The sequence below is a fragment of the Lathamus discolor genome, chromosome 5, assembly GCF_037157495.1.
Source record: "Lathamus discolor isolate bLatDis1 chromosome 5, bLatDis1.hap1, whole genome shotgun sequence".
Lineage (NCBI taxonomy): Eukaryota > Metazoa > Chordata > Aves > Psittaciformes > Psittacidae > Lathamus > Lathamus discolor.
In genome coordinates this window covers 76070550-76093051 of record NC_088888.1, presented here as the reverse complement: position 1 = coordinate 76093051, position 22502 = coordinate 76070550, and the positions used below count along the sequence as shown (strand labels likewise).

The 22502-nt window shown below is 36.8% G+C and overlaps 1 protein-coding gene across 1 annotated transcript in view; it reads right to left on the bottom strand.

Moving 5' to 3' along the window:
* The window catches only part of ME1 (malic enzyme 1), a 167117-nt gene that overhangs the window by 83035 nt on the left and 61580 nt on the right, over nt 1–22502 (bottom strand). Inside the window, exons 4-5 of the mRNA XM_065681358.1 lie at nt 13183–13258; nt 11803–11964 (exon numbers count right to left, since the gene is read on the bottom strand). Of these exons, the coding sequence (XP_065537430.1) occupies nt 11803–11964; nt 13183–13258 (238 nt within the window). The remainder of the gene's footprint in view (nt 1–11802; nt 11965–13182; nt 13259–22502) is intronic.

The following is a 22502-nucleotide window of genomic DNA, read 5'->3' as shown; positions in this document are numbered from 1 at the left end:
AAGCCTTATTCTTTTGAAGACCTCGGTAATGCTTTGCTATTAAGTAATAACATTCAGAAAAATACCATCTTAATAATTTTCCTTCATTTGATAAATGACAAAGATAAAAAGTCTTGAAAGATCTCTTTTTCGTTCATGTTTAATATTCTATTAATAAAAAGGATTTTGCTAATAGTGTATCAGCTCACATATTTTGGCAGCACATAGTGTGTCTTGTATCCATCACACAATTGAATAGACTTTTAACATGTCAACAGATACACCATGTACAAAACTGAAAATCTTGTTCTGTTATCAGTACACTTCATTTCTATATTAACAGTTCTGATATTTTGGTTTTTTTCTTCCATTCACATGCAACTATAAATCTCCATCACTTGTGGCAGCCTCTTCTCAGTTCTGTTAAACTTATGTCTATTTATTTCAATTATGGGCTACTCCCATATGGTCCTTTGCAAAACATCTTTGACCCCGACATCCCTGTCTTCTGTGCTGACATTCAGCCATCTTCTTTACTAGAGCCAAATGTGTTGGGCCTCTTCCTACACAAACAAGTCACATCAACAATGTACTATTGACTGACTGACAATTATCAAACAAGTCTATTGATATTTCTTCAGCTCTGACATCTCAGCTGTTTACTAGAAACCTGTCCTAGCACTAGAAGAAAAAAGGGAAAAGTAGTTCTGTGCACAAAATACTAGTGCAAGGCCATCAGTCAACAGGTGACACATTTTATCCCAGACATTAGGCTGACTTCCATGGAGTGAAAAATGATGCATCTTATCCCACCTTTTGTGATAATAGCTATATTTATGGCTCACTCATTCTCTTGTCTTCTCTATTGCCTGTCAGATTGCTGAGGAGGCATACAGCTAGCAGTTACTATTTCAGAAAGACTGGAAGCCAACCAAAGCAAACACTATCTGTTGCTGCCTTCTGAGTATGAAGAATTGGAAATGTCTAATGTATCTTGAAATAAAGTCTGCCATCAGTTTGGTCTATGGACACTCATGCATGCTATCCAAAATAAGCATTTCCAGATATTCATTTCTGCCCTCTTTTATAGATCCCTTTACACTGAAAAGTGAAGTAAGAAATTAAATGGACTGACAGAACTGCAGGTAACATAAGCACACAGCTCATTCTTCCTAATGTCAGATGAAATGGAGGCTTAAATCCCATGTCACCATGTACGTTCTTTCTGCTAAAACCCTCCCCTCTTCAATTTCTCAAGGTTTAAAATCATTGTAAATATGTTGTTCGGTAAATGTGAAAATCTGAAGAACCACCTGGCTTTGCCACATTTTCCATGGTCTCAGGGTTTATTTATTTATCTATGTATTTTTAAAAAGACTAAGAATTTCTGCTACTGAAAGGAAATGTAAATCAAGGTATTTTCCATCCCCTTATTAGGGCTAAAAGGAGACAAGCAGTGTAACAGTAGTAATGTAAACAGAGAATCTCTTTCTCCTGTTAGAGAATAAAGCCCATTATAAATGAATGCAGCATTAAACAAAATGCTGATAGTGCGTATATTATGAAGTTGAGAAAAATATTTAAAGATAATAAATGTTTAAAAGCCAATCCAATTTATATTTGATTTTTATTGGTAAAACTGCTGGTACTCATAGCTGCTGAGCTATGACTAAGAAATATAAGAAAAGCATCTAAATGAAAACAAGGGAGGTGATGTAATGCTTTCCCCTAGGAATACAATGGTAAAGAACAGCAAACAATATTCTACATTTGCAAATAAGTCAAAACAGTTAACGGCTCAAAATATGGTGGGAAATGCTGTTCCCCTCTGTATGCAATTATTTTGTAAACGAGGCAGGCAATGTTTGATATTGCAGCTTTCAATATGCGATTACTAGAATGCACCCCTTGGGAAGCAAGAACTGAAGGTTTATTACAACCAAGGAAATACATAGCAAGGCAGAAGGTACAGAAGAAATAGTAATTACAAATAATAAATTGCAGAAGATTATGAACAAAGTAGAAGACAAACTCAAATATTCTTCAAGGCAGTTTTTAAAACACAAACACACTGGAAAACTCAGTATCTTGGGTAAATCTGGACTCTCAAGATCCCCTCCTGGAATCCAATCTTACCATGTTGCCCTTCAGGCAAAGGGTTTAGGACATATAGGGTAAAAAGCTTCCTGACTAATGCTATATGCAGTTTTGATGATATACTTAGAAGCATAAATTAGGAAATTTATTAGTTGAGTATTCACTGAAAATATAACTTTGATTCTTATATTTTTATTTGCAGAAGTGAATTCTGAAATATTGCAACATCCATTATTAAAACCAATGAAAATAACTGTATAGAACACACCATCAGCAATTAGTTTATGATTTCTTGCAAGAAAATCATGATGAAAGATGTCTCCTCGAATGTTACTGAACTGTGTTTTTAAGGCTACCTGACAGATAACATTGACTATTAACATTGGTTTCCTTGGTATTTGCTTAAAGCTGAGGTCCACCTTAGTAGGACTTTGAGCACTTAGTGGCTCAAGAAGAAAAGCCAACAGCGACAAATGAGCTGTTTTCCTTTTGTAAGACTAAAGAGAGAAACTATTTCGCAAGTTTTTATGTCCTTTTCTTGCTTTTCTTTCTTGTAGTTATTATTTGTTACACTCCATGAGCATTGCTTGCTGCATCGTGTCAGTGAGCATGCTTACACACATCACATGGCATATGTCTGGGGAAAAAAGTCTGTGATGATTATAACTCTCAGATCTGAACAGAAGGTAAAGAAACATATGGAGAAAAAAAACACAGACAAAAGTCAAATGCAAGCTACAGTGCAAACTGGCACATTTAACAACATTAAAACAGGAAAGTGGTTGCCAAATAAAACACAGTATTCCGAAACACGGAATATTCTGTGCAATAAAGACCTCTCTATTCAGTAACAATTCGCCATTTCTGTTGATGACAGGGCCCCATGAAAACATGGAATTCTGTAACAGCCCAGAAATATTAATTCTAAGTATGATGTCATGGACATGTCAGTGCACAAACACTTCCACAGATATGAATGCAAAGTCTAAATATGCACCTATGGTTCGATTGAGATGGGAGTAAGTAGAATTTACTGTCATTATTGAAATAAAAATACAGTATGTATAAATACAGTATGCATTACTTCATTCCTCCTCTCATCATGTTATAAAGAACAAAGCAAGTTACTCAAGGAATACTACCTAACTTTTTGTGATGGAATATAATGAGAGCAAGTATTATAAAGAGTTTTGACTGAGGCTTGATTAAAGACACGTTTGGAAACTGGAACTGAGGGAACATTCTGATACTGTGATGGATATTTGCATATATTTTTTTTCTGTTACTTCAGTTGAGAGCAAATCATATATTTTGAAATACAAAATTTCCATACAAAATCTGTGTGAAAATTGTAATTGTTACTAAATATTTCCATGCCCCTACTTGCTCACTACAGTAACCTGTTTGTAAGGCTCCACGCCAGTTCACACATCAGAGAGTGTACCTCACCAGCTCAGCAACATGGGGGCCACAAAGCTTCATAGGAAACATAATCGGGCAGAAATTCAATCCACAGAGAAAAAATACTGAGGCATAAGCCATACAGAGAAAATGTTGGAATCAGCTTTAGGTTTTAAATGACAATATCCCTCCACCAAATATATAAAATAAACCCCAAAACTAGGCTATCATCCTGTTTATCAGTGGTTTTAGAACATACCACAGATGTGAATACTTGGAATACAGGAGGTTTGGGTTGAAGTTTGGAGTGGATTGTAACAGAGGAAACATATTACTCTATGGAACAAATAAAATAAAGTTTATGATATCCCATGAAGTACTCACCTCATGTTTACAACAAACAGAAATCTATTCAGGCTATAAAAATACTGAGATAAAACCAGCAGTGATAACGTATGACTTAAGAAGGCCAAGAAATTTCAATATGCATGAAGAAAAAGCAAAGATGATGACATATATAAAAGTTCAAAGAAGACCTGAAGAGATGTTAGCATTCACCAATGATATGCTTCTGATGTATATGCAACAGATAAAGCACTAATATCTAGCTAAAATGCCTCTGTAACATTAAAAAGAAAAGAAAAATTCCTCTGCAATAATAAAAATGCCACTCCTTTAAAATATTTAAATACAATACAGGTGTTTTCCTTCAGTTTTTCATGAATTACGTTTCCAGTACATATATTTCATGACTGCATGGTTAACTACACCTAACTGAACATGCCACCTAAAAACTATTACCCAGAATCTGGAGCAATTTGGGCAGCAATTGAACTTTTAAATTAAAAAGCAGATTCTTCATGATAGACAAATAAATTGTGACAGCATGACACTAATTTTAAAATCACTACTTGCAATAGCATGCATAGAAACCTGTACAAACTATACTCTCATTCTGATAAAATTTAACAGTTGTGATCAATATTTCTTTCCAAGAGTACACTTGGCTTGTAAGGCTATTGCTTTAGCTATACAATACACCACAAGACCACATACATAAACCTTTACTTTTCAATTAATTTCAAGTTTCCCTTGCAACAATCTTATTTAATATAATTTCTTGTCTGTTGCCTAAAGCCTGTGATTTCATTTTCTCTTCCTCATCTGTTTTATTACTTTCTATGTGCTCTACTGACAGTCTTACCTGGCGAGCTTACAAGACTCAATACATGAGAAATAGAAAGCTAGGAATTTGCGGAACAGACTAACATAAAGAAATATTTTGGGCCAGAAAAAGCGGGCTACAACTTAGTCAAAAGACTGAGTTTGACATGTGTCAATAACAAATCAGAAGCATACTGCAGAAACGTATTCAACTGGTAAATCTAGATTTGTTACTACACTTACAAATTCTTGATGCATCTGAGTTAAAATGCTGAATCAAAACAACTTTTGAAACTTTCAAGTTGTGAATGTATTACCAGACATACTGTAACTCTTCACTAAGAGCATTAAAGAGTAAGAAAAGGAAAGCTCTCAAAATAATTACTGAAAAACATCAGCTGTCAGATACTTGTGGTCCATTCAAGCACATCACCCGACCGCCCCTGCACTGAGGGGAAATGGTGGCTCTTGTAAGTACCATCCCTTTCCCAATACATTCTTTGGGTCTGCAAGTGTAATATGGATGCTGGCACAGTCTGAGGTGTCCCTGCTGTTTAAATAAAGCATATTTAGGAGTGATGGACTATGCCATATTTATTTTAGTGGTGGAATCTTATGAAACACAACAGAACCATCACCCTACCCTTCCCCCCTGCCATTTTAGAAGATGCATCTATAAAAACAGATTGTACTTGTCCATTCCCTCCTCTAACGCATATTCAGTCCTCTCCAAATAACTGAATAACTTTAAAAGGAGACTACAAATTCCCACAAATAAAAAAAATGTGGGATTTTTCTTCTACACAATGGGCTAGACAGAACTGTAATTCAGAAATCATTTTACTTTTCAGTACTTCTGAATATGGAAAAGAGAAAAGAAAATATGACTCACAACATTGACTCTAGGAAAAGTAATATCCTACCACAATATTTTCTTGCCAACTGGAAGCATGGAAAGTGGAGGAAAAAGGAATATTCATGTATTTTCTCCTTTGTTCAAGTGCTGGCAGCATGCTACCAGGAAGAATCTAGGAGCAAGATCTATGGGGGAAAAAAATCCCGCTTGTAATACAAAACTTAATTGGTGAAGGAGCGGGCAATTATCTCCTACCAGAACAGCTCAGACAGGCAGTTGCCAAATGACAAAAAAAAATATCTAAGATTTACTCCAGCAACAGTCTTACAAATCTTCATGCCTGAAATTCAGCACCATTGGGCCATATCACTACCTTCAAGCACCTTCCCTGGCCTGACTGCTTTGTTGAACATGTAAAAGCCTCTCTTTGTCAAAGAGGTTAATGTGGTATTTTAATATAGCTAAATGAAAAGCTGTCTATCTAGAAACCTCCTGTTTTGATTACTCATAGTTTTGAGTATTTCTGAAATACGAATGAGACTAACATGGAATGCACTGGAGAATGTAACCTAAAAATCAGATTCTCATATATGCACTAGATACAAAAACAGATCCTTTTTATATTGACAGGAATCATCTCTACTCCTAGAATTCAGGAAATGCTACCACTGTTTTACAGTAAAACTATTACTGAAATGCTGTCTACTTCTAACAACCATCATTCAAGAGGAAGGCAAAATTACCTCATTAAAAAGAGCATAACCATTTCATAATACATTTACTCCATTAAGAAATGGTGTAAAACTGCACTCATCTACATATCAATGACAATTGTGACTGTCTTTTATTTAGAAATCCCTAAAGCTGTACACAATTAATATGATTTACTTGATAAGTTTACATCTTTAGATTGATAAGATATGAAACTGTAGGTTTCCTCTATACCAGCTTTTGTCTAAGTTTCTATAGTCATTGGAATATGAATAATAAAAGCAGGTTTGTTTGTTTTTTCTCAACAGTTTCCATCTGCACATTCATAGGTAGGTATTTTTCAAGCACATGAATCTTGAAAGGCTGGTACCAGTTCTCACGACGACTGGAAGTAACTTTGGGAAATGCAGAAACCTAATTAGCGCAAGTTGAAGAGCTGAGCTTGAATTTGCACCTCAACTTTTGCGGAGTCAGTCTTCTACCCTGGATGCCTGTCGTTCCTCCAGAGGAATCAGAACTGCCATCCCAGTCACGTTCCTTGACCTATTTAGGGCAACTGTCACATTCCTGCATTTAAATATTTGCATTAAGCGAAGGCAGAAAAATATTCCAAAGCAAACGTGCAGGAAATAAATTGAAATAGTAGTGTACAAGTCCCTGAAATGTGGCAGATGAAGGAGTAGCTGCTCTAGCAGCTGCCTCACATATCCTTTTATCTCTTGTGCACTGTTCAGTACTTAAATGTCGGTATTTGACAGTTATACAAATAAAAACAATGGTATCAGATACACACTTTCAAAAAGTGAACTGAACATCACGATCCAGTACATTAATAGCATATATATATATATGACTAGCCAGCTATTTCACTATGCCTACTTAGGGCAAAAGAATGTCTGCTTGTCCAGCTTCATTGAAGCCATTATGGCTGCAGCTGGAATGAGTTCTGCCACCTTAGCAATCCCAGTGGCTGGAGTATGGCCACTGTCCGGGCATTCAGAGCACCAAGACGCCTTCTGCTAGAAACTGCCTGTGTAAGAACTACTTTCAATACCAGCTGTCTTGGCTTTTCAGTGTTGTGTGAAAGTACTATTTAAAAGAGCTGAATGCTTTCTACCTGAGGTGTAATTTATAGTAAATGGCTTATGTTCAAATACTAACACACAATTAATCTTCCCAAAGCCCCCACAACTGGCCATTGCCAGTATTGAATTTACACATGCCATCAGTCCAGGACTGCTCTGACAGCCTGTCATGGTTTAAGCCCAGCCCTGAACTTATCAGAGCTTCTCTTGTAAGGTACCAAATAAACACACTTCTCATGTCTCTATTAAGCATCCATTATTAGATTAAGAGCTTTATGGTCAGCAGAAACCCTTTCACCACTGGTTTGACTTTCATATAATACAAGCCATCAGCCTTCCTAGATTTCATTCCTGCTCTGGATGGGTAATAGCACTTTAATCAAACCATGTCTCATCTGTACCTCTTGGACAGTAAAAATATTGACTCCAACTCAATGATAAAGATATTAAACAGTGCAGAGCTCAAAAGCAGCCCTGAAATACCATAAACCCACAGCTATATGTGTGTTAAATTGCATTTTTTTCTATTAACACAGGAGACCTGCTTTGCTTTTTTTCATTGGTCCAGTTTCTTAAAAGGAACAGTATAAAGTCAGTGAAGGTAAAAAAGTATGTGTCAACAAAAAAATCTGTAAACTCACTTTAACATTAGACTAAATGGAAAATGAGACTTCTCACCAAGATAGATAAAACTGAAATATCTACCATATTTATACTGACAAGCTAATACTTCCGCAAGTCCAACCATTAAGGCAAAGCATCAGGAGCAACAGAAAATGTCATTATTACTGTCCATAATTAATAAAGATTAAGTTTCTTTTCTTTACTGTCTTTTGCTTTTTTATTGCCTATAATCCCAGGGTTTTAACTTGGTTTATATTACTGGGTTTTGCCGTTAGTTTGTGGGGGTTTTTTTAACCGCCGGTTTTCACATCCCTGTAAACCAGGCTGATCTTTAACCAACAGGCTTGCCTCGACATCGTTTATTTTGCAAAAGGATAGTAACATGTTTTAAATAGAAAACAATCACTCATATTTTAATATTTAAATGTTTTCCCTTGATTCAGCTTCATTATTTCTATCACCCTTAATCCATTCCACTTACAGTGCTGAGTACGTGTGTTTCAGGCACGTCTTCATTAAGTTGTAATTGCTTGTACTTTGATAACCATTCCTTTTTCTTCTGCAGTCTGTTTCTTTAACCATTTCAAGGTGGGTAACCTATACCTCTATAACAGTAGATTAATGTCCAGAATCCAGAGGTCACATCACCTCAGGATCTCCAACAATACAGTGACAAGTGCCTGAGTGTGCTTTACTTGGATTGAAATCCCACCTGAGAAGCACTATCCTCACACCTGACAAATTCACAGCTACTGGGTAAGGCACAACTTTCAGTGAGATTGTCACAGAGAATAACTAACAGTACTCCAAATAATGTTTTAAATGCTTTGGATAAAATGTCCTGTCAGCAATTACTTGCCTCCAATTTGGCAAAGACTTACAAAACAGGCATATTATCTTCGGCAGTGGTCAAAACCACTTCTTTTGGACACTCAGTCCCACACTGATTACATGGAGTAATTTACTAGTTTGTCCACACAAGTCTTTCTTCTAGGTCAATTTTTATGCATAAATAAGCAGTTTCCATTTCTCTTGCATAATGATCTAGGAAATCATATAAACATGCTTTCTCTGCTTCTCTTCTTTTCCCTTGGTTTTATGAGTAGCAGGATAATACCCCAGCTAAAAACGCCTCTGCTAAAACTAATGAGGCTTTTAGTAAACATCAGAAATCAAATTAGTTACTCCTCAGTTACTGTTTTGGGTCCTGTACACAACAAAGCAATACAGGATGACAATTTGCGAAGGGTTGGTTGGTTGGGTTTTTTTGCAGTCTGCTTTAGAGTGAGATTTAATCTTTCTGGAGAATTTGCAGGTTCTGCACAACTGCATTATAGCTGCCAAAACCACATATTTTAAAACTTATTTTAGCGCAGTGAGGCCCCCACAGAATGAGAGAAGGAACTAATCTAAATGGGAAACATCTGCACATTTCAAAGAACATGTTCAGAGTAATTATTATTTATATATGCTCAAGTTATGAGAGTCATTTCTATTGTGTCTTATTATGGAAAACCTTGGCTAGAGTATGAAAATATAGCATGAAAACCCCAGCTATTTGTCCAAGAAGTTAGATTTTAAGATAAGGAATTGCAGTACAATTTCACAGCAGCTTGACTAATATGATCAGCTTAGCCAGCAAAATGTGATCGCTTTTTGGTCATTTCAGTTGTCTGCAGTGGCTCACCAACTATTTACACGAATACCAGCACTAGGGAGAGAACAGGGATGTGCTGGTTGGTAAGAAGGAAGGTGTTAAAGGGAAGAAAGTGAGGGAGCTGGTGCCTCAGGATCTGTGGCTGCCAGAAGTAGCCAAAGAACTACACCCATGCTCCCATTAACAAATACCAGACCCATGTGCCTCTTCAGTCAAGGGGTACAGCAATAAAGTCTCACCTGTTCATATACCAACAGCAAAATTCAGAGGTCTCATTCTCAGTTACAGGTGTTGCATGAAAGCTTAAACATCCAAGCAACAAGTCCCCACTGGAAAAAGCCACCCAATACCTGTAAGCTAGTCTAGCACAACCCTGAAAGAGCAATTGTTCTGCCTCTAGAGGTGACCATAACCTGACCATGATTCTCAGCCTTGATTTCTCTCATGCTACTGACTTCTCTTCACACTGCAAAAACCTAGATGAGCAAACATGGCACTGATCCATACACTAATGATAATTTCCTGCATCTGCTGCAGCACTGGGGGAAAAAAAACAAAACAAACCCAGAACCAAAAATAACTCTTTACTCAACCTCCCATTCATTCAAACTTAGTTTTAGGTCCCTTGTAGCAGTAGATTTAGCTGGGGATTTTAGAATACTGAGCAGCACGTGCATGTCTGAGCTTGGTACACACCCGGGCAGGAATGAAAAGCACGCCAGGGGAAGCAGTCCCGTCCTTTACTGCTAAACAGTGTGCTGGCTGGGGACTGAAACTGGCTTAACCTCTAACTACACTGTATGACCAAACTGTAACACTTCATAATACGATCCCAAAATAAGAAGCCATATTCCAAAGTGAAACAACAAAAGAAAGTTAATATTTCAGAATATTAACAAACCCCAGCTCACCGAAGTTTTATACACCTTGTAATACTTTAGGTTTGCCATTCTTTCACGTGCATTGAACTCATTGTTTATTCACAAGAACAGTGACATAAAAGTTGAGCTATTGGTATGGGTAAGCTTGTTTTGCTATTTGTGCGTGTATATATGTATATGTTCCATATCTCTAAAGAAAGCAATGAGCTATGAAAAAATAGAAATTACAATGAAACTCAAGCATAAAAACGTAAAGCCTGCTGCAGTATCAGAAGTATCTGAAGCAATTAGCTGCCTAGAAAAATTCAATAATAGATTAGATAAGAGGCCCAGCTGCCCAAACCAAACCAAGAATAAAAACATTTTATAGCTGTGACTTGTATGTGATTTGATACACTTGCATGTGATGTGCTGCAGTGGTCAGGTACATCTCTCAGGTAAGTCTGTCCACTTTCAGAAGAGGGCTCTTGGGGGACAGAGAGAGAAGGTAGCAGGCTATTTCTCAGTTCAGTAATGCTTTCATGGTGCATTGTCTAAAATTACCCCAGTGGGGCAGGGTAGAGGTGTGTGTATAAAGATGAAGACGTACACACCCAGCCCAACAATCTAGAAGTCCCAGCTAAATTTACTGGTACAGAAACACGTTATTTAGCCACAGTACACATACCTCTCATGCATTTATCATGCATAAGGTTTACCACTTGCATCACTTATAGTATAGTATTAGTTTACTTCTGCTAAAGCATAATGATATTGCCGGTGATATTTCATTTGACATCATTCAGAGGGTAAGGTCCACTTACTTGAAGCGCTCGGACCTCATCTGGGGGAAATTAATAGCATTACAGTGCTTTCTATAGCTAAAGTATATGTACAGCTGAAGTACGCAGACGTGCATTCCCAGCACAGATCAGGCTGTAGTTTCAAGCTGTTCACTAAAACAAGTGACAAAATCAGCACTCACATCTGAAATGGCTGCGGAGGAACTCTGCAGCAGAAGTTGAGAGAGAATGCTGCCTTAAATTGTATGTACTTTTAACTCTATCATTCCCCTCTTGAGATCTAATTTCTTACACCACTTTTTAACATGTACAGTGTATGCAGCGCATTTTTACAGACAACAGTATCCTGAACTACTTGAGTCTTGTAAAACAGTCTGCACTGTGCATTAGGATGAGTATATGTACACTGTGTATTAGAATGAGACTTTATCTATAGGTAAAAGGACTACTTAGTTTGCACATAATCAAAGCCATTATAGTAAAGAAAAACAAATTTTCACAATTAAATTTTCATATAGTTCCCTTCTGACAGCTGATACTCACTAGACCTCAGAAAAGGATTTACCTTATTATCTGTTCCCACATCCAACATCACTGGTAGACACTCATAAGGTTTTACTCCTCCGCATGCCGTATAAAGTGCCAGTTTACCAACTGGAATGCCCATTCCATAACAGCCAAGGTCTCCAAGACCAAGAATACGTTCTCCGTCTGTCACCACAATAGCCTGGAGGTAAAAGTAAAAGCACTGTAAAAATCAGTTATTTCCTTGTATGTACTATGTATTCCATTATCTTCTTACCATATTTTTTTCATTTTCATGTATAAATTCTAACAGGTAAAACCAAATCAATATTACAAAAAAAGCCCGGAACTGGTTTATTGTATTTCACTGTGGTTTTGTTCCACTATTTTAGACTCTTGCTTCACTATACATGGGACTTTCATATAAAACATTCAAAAACACACAAGAGAGATATTTAGTATTATATTACACGAAAACTGGCATTGTTCCCTCTTATGTTTTTCTGCCAGCAGTATGAAAACAGAAAAAGAAGGGAAAGGATGGTATCCACAAAAAAAAAAAAAGACAAAACAAGAGCCCCAGACTCCTGGATTTTGTCATGGCTGTTTTCAGCAGAATCGGAACCAGACACTCCTGCTGTCCTTTGACAGGGATGTCTACAGCCACCTGGTTATTACCCTTCAAAGATGTATTTCTTCCCTTAAGCAAACAACACACCATCGTACTTAAAGGTATGAGAAAGTATACGTTTTCATTGACAGAAATACTAGAACTCAGTAAACCCCGTAAAACTGTCTGTGCTAAAAAGGAAAATTTTTAATAGTAAAGGACAGAAGTGCTCAGTATGGCAAGCAGCTGACAACACAACAGTTTAATTCCCATACTCTGTGACAAGCCATTTCAGTTGGAAATTTAGTAAGTTTCTGAGATAGAGCTCATCAGGTATTATATGCAGAGAACTATTAACCCAAACACTGGACTGGGTTGCCAGAAGACTTTGTGGAGTTTCTACACTTGGAGATACTCAAAACCCACAGGCTGGATACAGCCCTGAGCAACCTGCCCTGTCTGACTCTGCTTGAGCAGGATGGACTGCATGATCTCTAGAGGTGCCTTCCTACATCAACCACCCTGTGACACCCCGAAATTCAGAAAAAGAATTCAGGTTTGTTTGGGGTGTTTTTAGGCATAATATGTAATGTGATTGACCAATTAATCAATAAAGGATGCCTACAGCTGAACAAGTAAGGCTTTTAAAAAGCCTCAAAGTTTGGCTGCAACAGCATTGTTTCTAGTTCAAAAAATGAGCTAAGAAATCACTGAAATCTAATTGATAAAAAGCTTATAAAAATCTCTTAACCAAGTCAAGTTGGGTACAAAACAGTGTCAGCTTTGTCATGAAACTAAAACTGAACTTACCTTGATGATATTTTCTGGCCAGGATTCAAGCATTGAAGCGATGTGTCCCCGGTCATGGATAGTAATAAAAAGACCTCTGAAAATTAAAAAAAAAAACAACCCACCTTCTTATATAAACAGGCAATTAAATACTTCAGTATAAATCTAACAAATAATAAATTACCTCTATGAAAATGTGTTTCCAAAATACACAGATTCAGTTCAATAAGTGCTCAATTCTGTGAATGAGTAAATTAAATGTCCCCATTTCACAGAAGTCAGGGAACATGTAAGTCAGTAAAGCTTCGGTGAGCAGTGAGAACCTCCGAGTCATTTCTGAAAACTACTAAATTTGATTTTAAAGATCACTGAGCACTTGATCTGTTCAAATGTGTCTGCTAATTGTCCCAGATGACAAAACACATTCATCATGTGACAGTGGCCACTACTGCCCCAGCAGTACTAACTTTTACAGACAAGAATAGGCCAAAGTTTTAATCTATGAACAAATCCTGAAATAAATCACATATCATCATTACATAAAGTAACTAAAATGCATTCAGTTGCATGTTTAGAAAACATTCTGCCTATTTAGCTAGATGCCTCTTTGACACTTACAGAAGTGGGAAATTATCTTCTCTATATGAAGATCTCTTTGGTTTGAAAGCACGTTGCACATCCTACAGTGCTGAGCACACCAAATTCTTACTTTGAAGAATAACTGTAAATTGGTTTTTAGTTACACCAATACAGAAGAGTACAAAACAAAATGACAAAACTGTAATTCTTATTTCATATTTTTTATTTATTACAGAAGCAAAACTGATGTAGTATCTTATCATACTGTTCAGCATTTTAAGCTTTATTTACTTGACATGCAGATAAACATCCAGGCGCACTCAGACTTAATTCCATTTCTTATCTACTTTTCTCATGTGAGACAGTGAAAAAAAATTATCCAAGTAAATTCAATCTCTCAAAAACCATGGAGAAAACATCCATGAAGAAGTACATGCCAAAGATGCCTTCTTATAATTAAACTTAATAAGTATAGTTAGTAGCTACAAGGAGTTTTCGTCTGGAATTATTCTTAAGTACTTCATAAACCTATTATAAAAATTCTAAAGTAAAAACGAGAAAAGAGTATTGAAAAAGAATGTAAGTGTACTACAATATCTCTATATTCATAGAAGTGGCTAAGTGCCCATGTGGGTCTAAATAACTGGTAACTCAGGGAAATTCCTCTCAGATATGACTGCGACTATTCCAAGTTAAGCAAAAGATTTCCTGCTGTGTTAAAAAATATGTTAGTCAAGACACCAAAATTAATCCAAATATTAAATGTTTATATATTTCATACATATTAGATTATATGTATTTTTATATTACCATGTGATTTATATTTTTACATTGAATTGTACATTTAATTTCATACTTCAATGTGTCTTGGATGTCAAAAAATATACAACTGAAATTGTTCATTGACAAAGGCAGTGTAAAGCACATTGCAATTCAGCAAAGTATTTCTAAATTTTAAAGCTAATGATTCAGAAACAGAAACTATGACCTCAAGTAGCTAATTAAATAAAAGCTGGCATGTTCTGAAAGGAAAATATATATGCACTACATAAGGGAAAAAAAACCAACAACCAGCCATTGCTGGTTAGAGATTTTTAAGTGTCTAAATTTCATTTTATACATTTCCCACTAAAACTAGGAATTCTTTCTCTGATCCTGGCATTCCCAATTAATTCCCCTCAGACCAAACACACCATGCTGGATGATTATGTCTTTCGGTGGGTTCTTATTAAGTAATGCCTGTCAGAAGATGAATTCCTCCACCTTAGTAGAGAGTTAATAATTACAGCACTTTTCAGAAGTCGTGGCATTCACAGCATATGAGCATTTCTATTTGTGAGCCAGCTATCTGAAAAAAGATGGCTCTAACAGTGAAACACAGTAAAGCAGCAAAGTAAATGCAGATGCTGCCTTTCAACATATTGTACAGTGAGTCATTTTATAAAGCACTGTGTAAACTGTTAAATCATAAAATACAGCTTATCAAAATTGCTAGCCTCAGAGAGTCAGTTGTGGGAGATGAGCATGCAAACAAAATGAAGAGTGCAGAAGGAAAGCTCTATTAAGCATCACCCCTCTCCTTGTCCCCACACTCCAATTTACACCGACCTAATAGATTCGTGTTAAATGAAGCAAGATTTTGTATTGGTTTTCTAAAGAGTCAGAGCGCAGCCCAGTGTGGTTAAATGACCTTCTCCTTGAAAGCTAGGGGGAGAGGTCTCCATGGAATAAATTCCCCAGCAGAGGAAAATAAAGGCAGGGTGGCTGCTCCAGAAGGAATTTTGTTAGAACATTTGTAAAGACATTTGAATAAGTATTGAGAGTGTACTTCAGAAATCTGTCCAAGCAGGATCACATTCAAACAACAATGGAAAATAAGGGCTGAAGTGTAAACAGAGTCATGTTTAAAGCATTTCACTCCCCTCCTTCTTCTCTTCTCTCCATTCTTTCTGTAGATTAGTAAAACGTTTCTAGATACACTGGCCTGACAGAGAAGATACCCTTAGATTTAAGGGCGCAGAATAAGACATAAGAATCTTTTATTCTTTTATCTGGATACATTTATCTCATCCTTCATTTCTTTAGCTAAACCACTTTTCTCCTTTAAGGTGTCCTCTGCAGGAAGCTACACCAGGTTGCAAGAGGAACCCCAGCTTGCAATGGTGTCTGCCACGGCAATATTCAGCTTGCATTATTGGGACTGAACTCGCTAGCAATTCTACCTGCAAGCAACCACCAAAAGGTAGCACTACGTATTTTTCATTTCCATGAGGTCATGCTATGTTCAGGAAAAGCACCAACTGCATAAGGTTGCTAAAACTGGGACTAGACAACACAAGCTGCCAAGGTAGTCAACTATTTGGCTACCTAGTGGACATATTTATATTTTGGCTGTCAGAGCAGAGCCATAAGAAGAATCAAGAAAGGGGCAAACTACAGAGTTTAAATTGGATTAAACTATATATATATTTCAGTCCAGAAAAAAAACAAACCAAAACCCAGAATTATCCATTTGAGGATGATGACGATGATAACTGCTGTCATGACAGTGGCGCACACCCTGCTCTGCTGGATGCAGAGCAAGAGAGAGCCCGCGTGATGAGCATCTGTCTGACTTCAGGATGGGGCTGCTACAGCAGATGGACAAACAACACATGGAGAGAGAAGCAAGACACAGGAAAAAAGAGCATGTTTAAAGATAATGTTTGTTAAAAAGGAAAAATAAAAAAAAAGAGGAAAAATATGCTGCTTGTTTTTCAATACAATGTTTTCACATATCTAAAAAGAAAAGCTTAAGTTCTCCTGTATGCCCTTTCAGAACAGCCCAGGTTGACAAACTCACTGTAAAAGTTAGCATTGACTCTGCAATATCGTATGATCTTTTCACTGACATCTCACATATACTATCTTTTCCTTTGAGGCAACAAACTGAGACCTGTTGAGGCTTAAAAGGCCAATCAGCAAAACTGTGGCTTAAAACTGACTTGAAGCTTGCAGCAGCAGATTAGTCTTCAAACGAACGTGTTCATTTTGAGCCTGGCACAATGCAAATCTACACGGAACTTGTCTGAGTGCATATGCAGAAAGGCTCATCTTCAGTCACTTTGACCCCAGTTAGACTTCAGTTCAGCATTGGTTTATACCAGTCTAGCCAAAGGGATCACTTCTACCTATGTCCATTTCAGATAGCCAGACAATACCCGAAATTACAGCTGAGGAATAATTATGCAGAGAAGTAACCAAGCTCTTCTTGTCACACCACCAGTAAAACCAGAGCCTTGAAGAGTGAGGGGAGAACCCATGCTAAGACACTGGAATTCACTCAACAAGGGGCAGATCTAAATGATCTTTAAGGTCACTTCAAACTCAAATTATTCTATGGTTCTATCCTGGGTCACTGAGCTCACTACACTGTAGCACATTTTACCAATTATGCGGAGGTCATTCTACATCACACAGTTTGGCTCTGTTTTGTTAGAACTCTGATCTATGAGAACAAAGCAAACAGAATTAAATGGAGTATTTGTTTATTATGCTTCAATGAAGTAATGGTCTACCAGCAATGTATTTGTCTATTATCTATTAAAGAACAGTTTAGAAAAATGTGTCACGGGAACAGAATAATCCTTTCTTTCCTCTTCTTATAATAACAGGAGGCAATCTATCGTGTCTCAGAAAATGCCAAACATTTTTTAATGAAAAAAAGTTCAAACTTTTCTCACAACCCTACATGCTCAGAACCGTTATTTGAATTCTGAACTGCACATACAATTATAGTAGAGGTGACTTCACTTCCCCAGGCAGCCTAAATCAGCAAGCTGAATAAAAACAGCAGTATAAAATCTGAGACCAGCTCCAGTTTATTTCTGAGCCTAGACAGACCTGAACTCCAGCACTTTGCAAGAAAGAGGTAAACTACTTCCTTAGTCCCTGTTGAAATTGCCTCCTATTTTTGTCAAGATTATATAATAGAGCAGAAAAGTGATGAAATTAACCTGAAAGACAGTAGCTGTAAGCCTGGCATTTGAAAATATGACCTAAGGGGAATGAGGTTTCAGAAAAGAAAGAACAGGGTTTGGAGGAGTAAAAGGCACATAACTGTAGTGACACAAAGATTTAGATATTAGGGGATATTTTAGTATAGATGTTAAGATATTATTTAAAATTAAACAATAAAAATGATTAAAAAAAAAAAAAAAGACTACTGGGGTAGTAGTTTTTAAAAGATTATCAGCAAGCCACAATGCTCCAGATGCTGCACATCCAAGAACTAAAGTAAACACAGTACCTGCATTATACTCTGGCCTGCCCAAGAACTTCAACTGACCCCCATACTTCTGCCTTGACTCTGATGATGGATATTGTGTGCTCCAAAGAACCTCATCCAGGTAGTACTATGGTCAGAAAAGCTGGGTCAAACAGCTCCATGGGATAGCAGGAACTTCCAGATAGACTCCATTTGCCCATAGCCTGTGTTTTCTTCCAGCAATCTTAGTTGGCAAAATGTCACTAGTTGGACTGGGTGTATTTTCAGATACAGCCAGATCTGCCCTGAGCTGAGACTTCAGGTCTCAGCACATTTGCTCTTCCACCCTATGTAGGATTAGGATAGTAGGAAAAAAGGAGCTGCTGTTCAATAACTTGCAACACAGCAAGCCGTAACCCTCCTAATCCATCTCTCCAGACATGAGCCAGATCATACAGACATAACCCCATCTGCCCTTCTTCATTTGAAACAAGCTCCACAGCATGTATACAGTGTATAAATTGTAACACAACAGAGTGGGTGAGAGTAAAACAGGGAGAAGTTGACCACAGCAGTACAGAATGAAGGTAAAAGAAAAAGGAATATAGAAAGTCCTGCACTTGGGTGCCATCCTATTACATTTCTCCAATATGTTTGGACTCTCCCAGCCCTCTGAGAGCCTGTTCCTTGCTAGTAAAGCATGTATACTCTACAATATTAGTGTGTAAAGACTTTTGCAAAAGGAACCTTTTTGCTTTAAACATTCTTCTTTCACTTTGTCAAAATGCCAGTCAGGCTCCAGAACTGGGCAAAGAAGTCAGATCTTTGTATAATAGAAGACCTATCCAATGAAGTAATTTCACAGCTTGCTCTCATTCAACACAAAACCCCATTACATTGTTAAAATAACCTGAGTAAAGTATTAAAAGCGTTACACAGCAAAACCTTTAAACCAATTTTACATGGTACAAGAAAGCAATTATAACTTTGCTAATAATGAAAAAGTCTCTACTTCGTTTTAGAATGTGCACTCAAATGTATTTCAGATGAAAATTAAGAAGATTTCATAATAAAAACAACACTGCATGGGCTTTGCATCTATTACATAAAATACTAATGTATATGTAAAAAACACTGGGTTTTAACTGGTGCCTCACTCCTTTACTTACAAAAGCAAACAGCACAGCATCTTGCAACCTAAATATTCAGACTGTAATGATGCATCCTCTTCATACAGGAACAGATTAGATCAAATAGTATCTTTTTATTCACCTCTTAAAACATGAATTTGTTGATTTAACTATATTCCTAAAGTACCATTCATTTAGACAATCAGCTTTCACATACTGTTGCTTAACCACATAATGGCAATTCCATGGGACGTGTTTGTTTGAAAAGGAAAAGGCAGACTTTAAGAAATACTGTGTTTTAAAACCCAGAGCTGTTTTGCTCCAGAAGGTACTTAAATTCTTCTGACAGTTGCTCAATAAATAACTTAATTACTTACACTCTAACAGACACAAATAGAACTATTTGAAGACTGTGAATGAGAGAATCATTTACCAGAGCCAGACCCATTCATTTATGACAAAAAATAACCCGCTGCTCTGCATCAAAAGCTATCATGTTTGTATTATAGTAATATTAACTGCATAAAAAACCATCTACAAACAACATAAACCATGTTACCCACTAGAAGTGTTGCAATGCTAATGATGTTTTTTTAAAAAACCTTTTAAATGTTATTTAAACTGTTAAGTAGTCAAAGAAGGGAAATCACTGTCCTTCTATTTACTTCAACAACTTGTGCTGCTCTGTCTCATTAAAACATGGAATATTTCCAGTATTTAGACAATAGCATCCTTTAAAGCCAGTTTTCATTGACCTTTAAATTACATAATTTGCTCTCAATAACCATGAACAAGGACAAAAGTGAAGACTTATTAAAACGACTTCTTACAGCATATCCTGCTCAACTTCCACTGTAATGAAGAAGTCACTGCTGAAAAGAAACACTATCTTCCATTTGTAGAGCTGACCTTATCTGCTGGAAAGAAACCAAGGAAACCACTCAGTTTATGTCACAGGGACAGAGCAGTTTCTAATGACAGGAGCTGCAGTGCTCAGCGGTGGGTGACAAGCCAGAAGGCAGGGCAGCTGATGCAAAAGTGTCTAGGTTAAACTGGGTCATACAAGATTACCAGTGAGCATCCAGGCACATAAGAGTGCTGTTTCAGCCACATGTGAGCTGTCTGTATACAGCATTCGGCAACACCTCTGAGACACACATCCCACAGGCACAGAAATCACAGCATCATCAAGGGACCACTGAAGATCATGTGGTCCAAGCCACCTTCCAGAACCTGGTCAGCTAGAGCAGTTATTTTGCCTTGGCTTCCCGAGGTAAAAATTCGGTACATACTGTGAATTTTCCCAAGTTTTTAGTATGGAATGCTAGCAGTAAAAAGAAAATAGCTGTTCTAGTGGGCTTTTGCTGTTCCTAAAATCAAATGCTTTTTGGATGGTGTTCCACTTCAAATATACACAGAAAGCTATTTCTGCTTTCAGTGGAAATAAATTCAGCAGATAGCAATTAAAAATGTCTCTTGTATTTTAGCACATAAAGTAGGCATAACACTGAAAAAGCACAGATCTCAATTTACCACCAGCATATTTTAAGATGAACTCAAACTACTCAATCTTAGGACAAAATCAAACAAGCTTCTATATCACAGGCTTGATGTAACTTCTCTTTGAACAAGAGAAGTAAGAGAAACAGCAAAGATGTTATTTGAGCCATTTTTAAACCCTTACAAAATGGACTTTTCTTCCTTGGAAACGTGGGGCTTTTTTTAGAATTGACTATAGGTATAGCATGAGTGGTTTGCTCCACAATTGCTAAAATAGCAGAAGAGATTAAAAAGAATGCAATTTGAGTTGAAAAGCAAGAATTATTCAGCCTCAGTTATTTCACAGACTATTCTCCTACCATTCACAGAAATTACATTCAAATAATTTTCTCCTTCAACTTTTAGCATTTGATGCAGTAACAAACAAACAAAAGGATGGGCTTCAGTTTATTGCCAGCTAGATCATACAGCATCTTCCTTGGAATCTCACAGTCAATCAGCATCTCTCAGAGCATCATCTGAGGGAGAAGCATGAAGTCCTGCTAATGCAAAATAATCCATATGATTGGATTCTCATACATGCACACTAGTTTTAATATTCCTGAAAGTTACTTGTTGCAGAGAGTAATATGGCTGGTTTATGTGTGTCTCAACTCATCATTATACAGGCAAGCACAGCGTAGAGATCTGCCAGAAAAGTAATGCCTGAGAGACACAGCTGGAGGCATAAAGGGTACCTGCACTGTTGTTCAAAAACCACTTGGGTCTGAAATCACCTATTTTGAAGGATGAAAGAGCATACACATGCACATACACACACACACACACCTTCCCTCCTCTTTCATCAAGGTTGCTCACCTGCTTCTACATTACCCATATCCTGGCCACAAGAAAATATGAGGTTTTGGTTTACTGTGATAAATAATGGGAAATTTTAGCGAGATATACAGCATGAGGTTTTTAGATGGCTATTTGCACAAAGGATGAGCATTTGAAAGCAAAACTTTTGTTATTGAAAGGTGATAAAATTAATTTTCAAATAAACATTCTTGCTTTAACTATAACCATTTTCCTTCCACTGTAATCAGCAGAGTGGAGAGAACAGGCATAGTTTACTTCTGATCCTAAACAACACGGCTTTAAGTGCTGGCATCTTAAAATGGCATTTAAGTGGTATCTGTTAAATGCTCACCAACTACAAAAGCTATTCCACTTGTGCATGATAATTTATTCTGTTGTTCTACTAGTCATTGTGATTTTTAATTGGTATTTTATTCGTTTCCTATTTGTTCTTATGCTAGTGGTTGGAATCATTGAATAGCTTCATAACATAATTTGACAAACTTCTTACAAAAAAAAAGATTTAATAGCTTTAACAATCATGTTTCAGTTAGGCTACACATATTCACAAAAACTTCCTAAAAACCAAACTAATCCAGACAAAATTAAACTGAAGTGTTTGACTTATTGAAGCACTCATCTTTAAAAGCCATATAATAACAGAAATCTCCTACAACAGAGTCTTAGTTAAAATCTGAGTAATTTTTGAATACAGATTTTAAACGAAAACGTTTTAGAAAATTCAACTGGGTGTTACAAGAACTGGTCAAAATGTAGATCAATTTAGCTTCAATTCCAAAAACGTGCTGTAGTAGTAAGTCCTTGGCATAAGAAGGGTTCAGCTGTACTTCCATCCCACACCCAATTTTTGTTTTCTTTTGGCCTCTCAAGTTTTAACCGATTTGTTACAACCATTGCATCTATAGCAAAAGCACAATCATTTCCATAATTTTATGCCTGTATTTTCCATTTCAAAAATATGAGCTTGAAACCAGAAAAACAAAAATGATCTAATCAGCAGCACTACTTCTTCTCTTATTTCCTGT